The 6,953-nt window shown below is 32.8% G+C and overlaps 1 protein-coding gene across 1 annotated transcript; it reads left to right on the top strand.

Annotated features, from left to right (window-relative positions):
* The first annotated feature begins 110 nt into the window (after positions 1-110).
* Positions 111-5,895, top strand: LOC115447058 (protein-S-isoprenylcysteine O-methyltransferase). Its single transcript, XM_030173976.2, has 5 exons — positions 111-517; positions 2,173-2,431; positions 3,623-3,732; positions 4,190-4,297; positions 4,550-5,895. The coding sequence occupies exons 1-5, from the start codon at positions 296-298 to the stop codon at positions 4,766-4,768; spliced, it is 918 nt and encodes a 305-aa protein (XP_030029836.2). The 5' UTR covers positions 111-295; the 3' UTR covers positions 4,769-5,895.
* Positions 5,896-6,953: the final 1,058 nt, after the last annotated feature.

The following is a 6,953-nucleotide window of genomic DNA, read 5'->3' as shown; positions in this document are numbered from 1 at the left end:
TACTTTCTCGGATATTATGTGAGGGATAGCTACAGCTTCTCTAACTTCGGATAACCGACGAAAAAAAGAAAAAATCTTATTGTCATTGTCAAATATTGGCATTTTAGACGGTTGTCATCAGTTGTCATATTGACCTGATATTGACGTAAAGACGAGTAGTTTTATTATACGCGCCTGTGTTTTTTTAATTTTTATCAATGTGAAATCAATTGTAGTTACCATCAAAGGCCATTAAATATCTTAAACAGTGTATCAATGTTATTTAAAAACACACAATAGACATTATATTGTCAAAATGGAAGCATACAATGATGTAGTTGAAAGGGCGTACGCTACAGGCGTACAGGCCACTATGTGTTTTATGCTTTCTGTTTTTATATTTACCATATCGCTTCTATCTGGAAATTGGCTGAAATATTCATCGGAAATCGGAACTATAACATACTGGGGCCCAGCTCTGTATTTATGTTTGCTGAACTTCGGTTTGCGGTATTGGTACAAAGGATTCGCATATAAAGTAAGACTTATAATTATTATTTGTTGGTTAATTTGGTTGGTTAGTCGTAGCAAGTAAATTAAAGTGGTATTTATAAATGTATTGTAAGATATAAATTGTATATTTCTTCAGCTCTTTATATTAACCTGTTGATATCAGTCTTTAAATGTTAATGAGATTAGTCCTTGCAAGCACTAAAACAAAAGTAAGAAATTGCGCTAGTAAAATAATATTGCAATTTTATGTAGGCAAAAATTGGAATTTTGGAATTGTTTTTCTAAGCTCAATTATGAAGGATATTTTCCTCAATTTATTTATTTATCAGATAGGTAAATAAGTTTAGTTGTCTTTTAAATTCAACTGTTATACAATATTTTAAGGACTTTGGGAGCAGGAAAGGCTTTTCATGCAAGTGACGCTTAATTATACAGAGTGGTGATGACATAACGACATTAAATGAAAACACGAACCCCACTACTTGATCAAAACACTCTAAAATTATCAGAAAAGTTATTACGCAAAACTACAAGAATCTAATTTTTCAAACAAACTAAATGCGAAAATAATCTAAATTAAACACACCAGCCTTTATGATATTGTTTATTAACCTCATCTGACCTGTAGGCACTGCACGTAAGAGGCGTACATACGTACTTATTTGGCGGTCCCTTTTGAGCGTAAAGTTTCATTCATGAACGTAATCTAAAAAATGGTGGTCATGGTCGCTAGGCTCACATTTCATGTAAACACTTGAACATTTAAACAAAACTAATACACATTCGGCGTACGAACTACAAAAGAAATGACAAAGCGTCGGCCGCTGCGCTGCGCCGCGCAGCATCAGCTGATGTGCGTCTTACAACTTACATTATATTTTTTTAATAATATTGAATTTTGTTTCTAATTAATAGTTTAGTTTATCTATCCATACGTAATGCTGTATAAGAACGTTCTCTTCTTTCGAAGAGCTAATCATTCGATCGCTCTGTCTTCGTTTTTGGTAGCGCTTCCCTTACACCTGGTATTTTTGCCTACACTGACCTACACTTACCTACATGTTTCGACAAAAATGTCGAATTGACAACGTAGCTATCTTACCAGTTTACAAAACAAGTGGTGCGCCTCGGCAATCTTTCTTTGTTAATAATAATAATGTTATCTTTATGGTGATTAGGTCTAAATACAACCAGCAATACAATAAAAAATTGTAATATTATTTCTGAGTAACGAGTAGGACATTGTATTTAGTTGTATTACGCATGTAGGTAAATGAAATTGTTTTGAGGTGAATGACCTAATGAACCTGCGTGGCTAAATCGTAATGCATGTACATCATGTTCTAAAAACGTTAAAGTAAAAAATAATTCCTGCGGCTAAACCATTGATTGTAATTTGATAATTTTTGGTATACGTACTACTAACGTGATACTCGGTATGTGGTTTCATTTAATGTCGCTATGTCGTCATCACCCTGTATATATTTTGTTTATTTTACATCTTTTTGTACACCATAGAATTACCTTAACCACCTGGTTACTGGAAAGTTAATTGTTATGTGATATTAAATAAGTCAAATAAGGCAGTCTTGAATAAAAAGCTTAATTCCCCTCAATTAATAACGCAACTCTGGTACCACTAGGAAAGAACTAAGAACTCGATAAACTTTTTCTTCACAGGTAGCAGTCCGGGCAGCATTTCTCGGAACAGCATTTGCTGCAGGCGTCTTCCTTGCCACATTTGACAATGGCTGCAAAGTGTTTGGGCTCTACATTATGATTCTAACAACATTCCATTTCTCCGAATTCATGTCAGTGGCCCTCACTAACCCATTGACGTTATCTCTGGACTCATTTATCTTGAACCATAGTGTTCAGTATGGTGTCGCGGCTGTCGCTAGTTGGGTGGAGTGGGCAGTCGAGTTCTACTTCTTTCCTGGTAAGCGTTTAATAAATATAATAAATTCATTGCTGATGTAGCAGTGTACTTGGATTGGGAATGGCGAGGTTCTAAGTTTGATTTCCAGGTTGTGATACTAGTTTTGGTGTTTTTGAAAGATGTATTTAAAGAGACTCCATATTCAAAATAGCAATAGATTGGTTCTCTATTGCAAGACATATAAATAAGTTGAGTGAATAAGTTGCACTATTTTTTTTATGCCTACACATTACCAATTAAAGCATTAGTTTATTTAGTATTACTAATAATATTTGCTCTTTGTTAGTCTACAGAGAGCAGTGAAGCATGACTTGCTGTTGATATGCTTCAATGAAACTTGTAATGGGTATCTTGTTGCTATAAATCTCTGACAAAGCAAAGTACATACATACAATCCACTTAGTACCTTGCAAATAAACAGCAATTTTAATTAATTATATAAAAATAAAAATAAAATATAATAATATATATTTTTAACAATGCAATGGAAATATATTGTGTATTACACAAAATGAAATATGTAATTAAATCACTCAAAATTTTGAGGAAAATAAATACTCTGTTATAATGAAGTACAAATATAATGGACTACACACATAATTCTATGAATTCATGATAATGGTCATTAAAACTTTGAAAAACCACTCTAACATCTAGGAAGAGGGACTTTTTCCCTAAGATAAATAAATAAAATCCTCTATTTTGTTCTAAATACTCAAGGTAATATTGTAACAGGATGTTATTTACTTTGAGTTTTGTAGTCACAAAGGTGATGTTTTTGGACTGTTTACATAATTTATTTTATAGTTTGAGCCACTTGATGTTGAAACAAGTGATCCCCACTACCCACAAATACCTACCAGAGTAAAAAAAAATCTTGAATTTTGCAATATTAAAAACCACAACAGCTCTGGACGGGCTGATGTAACTCACTTGATATGTTAAAAAATCATATTAGATTATATATTTTGTGCCTGATAATGACTATAGACTCACCTCTGTCATTACTCATTGCGATAAGTGGGTGACTAGTTGCTCCTCTGCTTATACCTCGCTGCCTGTTTGGGGATGTAGGCTGATGTGTCGATTTTATAAGCCTAACATTCTATATGGTCCACTAGCTCTATATCAGCCTACCCATTCAAAGCGTCGACTTCGAGCTGACAGAATGTATTTAATGTAATATTTTAGAAATGAAGACTTGCTTTTGGCTGTCCACGATCGGCGTGTTGATGTGCATCGGTGGCGAGATCCTCAGGAAATCGGCAATGTTTACCGCCAAGACGAATTTTAACCATACTGTAAGTTTCTGAAGAAGTAATTAACCAACTACAAAAAATCGAGGAGGTTATCAATAGGGTATTTGACTTATTGTTTTTTATAACTTTTATGAAATATGTACGTCGTATAAAAAAGAAATCATTGAAATGTAATAAACAATCCACAAGTAATAAGCCATTGAAATTCGGTAGTAGGGTAACGGTAAGTGTCAAAAAACAAAATTGTAATCAGTATATGTGTAGGTAATCTAAATAATTTTTAGTTTTTAGTGGTTTTTGTTGTATAATATTAGTAGGAAGGAAATAGTTTGGTAGTTATTATTACTAGTGTGATGAAGTCTATCAAACATCCTATACAGAAATACATAAAATTTTAAATGTTTAGTACAGAAGAGCTATCATTATAGTATTTTTAATAAATGAATCTTAAGTATAATAAAGAGGAGATTTTTATTGCAAATCGCATGTTAATTTTCAGGTCCAATTTGTGAAGAAGCCAGGCCATGAGCTGGTAACACATGGAGTGTATTCATTCTGCCGGCACCCCAGCTATGTGGGATGGTTCTACTGGTCACTTGGCACGCAGGTAAGACAAGAAATAAATTCCCTGAATCAAAGATTGTTTGTTTTATTTTTATAATTAATAATTATAATGAAATACCAAAAAACTCTTTAAGAGTAGGTTTATGAAATGACATAGTCATGGACTTGTAGCAGCGTAAAGGTAGACACACCGCCACAGACTCATAATGTTTTGTTAAGATTGTATCGCTTACCTCCCAGGCCCTAATGAGTGGTTCTTATTTCTTTAATTAAATTAAATTTAAACTTTTTCCAGATAACCCTGCTCAACCCAGTGTGCTTGATCATCTATGCATTGGCATCGTGGACGTTCTTCCGTGAACGTGTCTACGCCGAAGAGTTGACCTTGCTCTCGTTCTTTGGACCCCAGTATGTAAATTACCAGAAAAAGGTTGGCACCGGACTGCCCTTCATCCATGGATATGTCCCTGAGAACACCCGGCAGAGGATGAAAGACGATCACTGGAGTTACTGAGAGTTACTGATACTGGCGCATTTTAAGAGCATTTTCGGTGTTAATTGTGATTTGAGTACGGACAAGACTTTGACCGAGTCGGCGTGGACTCCCGACATAATAGGGTCAGGTAGGGCGTTGTAAATCCTTTTACCAACTTGGAAAAGGAGGCATTTGACCGGTTTATTTTTATTTGTATTGACGTTTATAGTGTGCGCAACAAGAATTTCTTGGGTAAGTACGGTAAAGTGCAAGTTAGGAAAAAATAGTTTGGTCAAATAGAAGTGGTTTAAAGATGAATAAGTATGAAAGATCCTATTATATTTTCCGCATGTAAAGATAAATTATTTTAGTTTGGTGCGCGTACTGGAGCAATTCTTAACATAACATCTTTTAATCAACAATTTTTTTGGCTATTTTCTTGTAGTTTAAAATCAAAGTTTACAACAGCATAATATTTTATTTAAATATGTTTTATCAATGCTAGACCGTAAATAATAGAGGTAAAATTTAAGGAATCTTGACTTTGAAATATGTATTTCGAATCGACAATATAAAATAATTTAGTACAATTTTTCTTAATACAGTAAGCTGGGGAAGGGAGGCGTACAGCCAAATATCTGTGACTTTTAATGAAACCTGTCTAGTCACACGTATTGTATGTTTAGTCACAATTTTATTATGAATGTTGTGAAATGTAACAAATACTTAGGTATAACGTTTTATGTATGTTCTTAATATATTAGCTCGGTAAATGGAATGCTGTCCAGAACTATAGCGTTCTAAGAGAACAAATTTGGCAGTAGAATACAGTAGTGTCTATGGACCGGTTCATAGTCTTATCGGAAGCCAAGCTGAACTCACAGCTATTTTATTGTGTCTGGGTTATTACCGGAGATTCAAGGAACATATCCCTTTTCCCATTTGGCGTTGTAGGTATTATTTGAGAGTGGTAATCATTCACCATCTTAGTTATTCATCGGTCTTTTGTTAAGACGGAAAGAAACTGGCAGTGGTCGAAGTTTTTATTATTTGCCTGAAGGCTCATGTAGTGATTATTTATACCAATATTTTAAAATTATATGGATAAGTGAATGGATTATTAGTGATGAAATGGAAATGATCAAGGACTGGTTTTTCTGAAAAAAGAAAGATAATTATGTAAAAATGCCCTCACGGCTTTAATGATGTAGAATAATATTGTATTTAAATATATTTAAATAAAACTTTTTAACAGACAAATAAGTTTAGATTTTTCATGTATGGAAATTCGTCCAGAATTGGGACTTAACTGGTTCTATAAATAACTAGAAAATGGAGATCATTAATATTTTACCAGATATTTATATTTAGAATAAAAATAATTATCATAATCTATGATAGATTATCTATTCTTGACTACTTATCTCAAGGGAAGAGGGGAAGTCCAGACATCCCCTCTCTCCCCTATTACCTCAGATACCAAAAGTAAAGATTGTTCTGGATGTCTACCTTGTTTTAACAAGAAATAAAACTTATAGGACAATTAATTAACAATATTATTTTTACATATTGTACCATGTATATAATGCTTTTAAATACTTACATTTGTATGATTTTTGTTTAGGCTCATAAGTCATAATAAAGTTATTTGTACATTACCAAAAGTGAAATTTACTTCTATACGTCTCTTTATCAAAGTCAGTATATGGAATCACAACCGATTTAGAGAGGATGATCATTTGTGGGTTATGGGCTTGTTTGAAAGAATAATGTGGACTTCAATGTTCCCCGAAGTAAGATTTTAAGCGGGCTAACCTGTAAATACTAATTATCGTTATTCTTATGTTTCACATTGTGGTTTTGAACATTTTAATATTTCAGTTTGTATACTTTATGGTATATATTCTGTTTGTATTCATGATACATAAACATCTTTGTGATAATCAAAGGTAATGTCCATTTTAAACTATACTGATTTATTTATTTTATTTAATATATTACACGAAACATTGTTGCAGGTTGTGTTCTGAAATGCGATCTTTTAAAATACATTTTGTATATCTTGATGTTTTGCTATAAATGTCTACCTAAAACAATTAAATGTGAATATTTTAATAATTAAATTGAATTATGTGTATAAAATATTGTCTTTTATTTAGAGTTAATGTACAAAGATAGAGCATTTCATACTCATTTTATTTTTTTCGTTAGTATGAGGGTACTT

Source organism: Manduca sexta, chromosome 14 (assembly GCF_014839805.1).
Source record: "Manduca sexta isolate Smith_Timp_Sample1 chromosome 14, JHU_Msex_v1.0, whole genome shotgun sequence".
NCBI lineage: Eukaryota > Metazoa > Arthropoda > Insecta > Lepidoptera > Sphingidae > Manduca > Manduca sexta.
The sequence above is the reverse complement of the archived record's forward strand: the minus strand, read 5'-3'. Positions and strand labels throughout refer to the sequence as shown.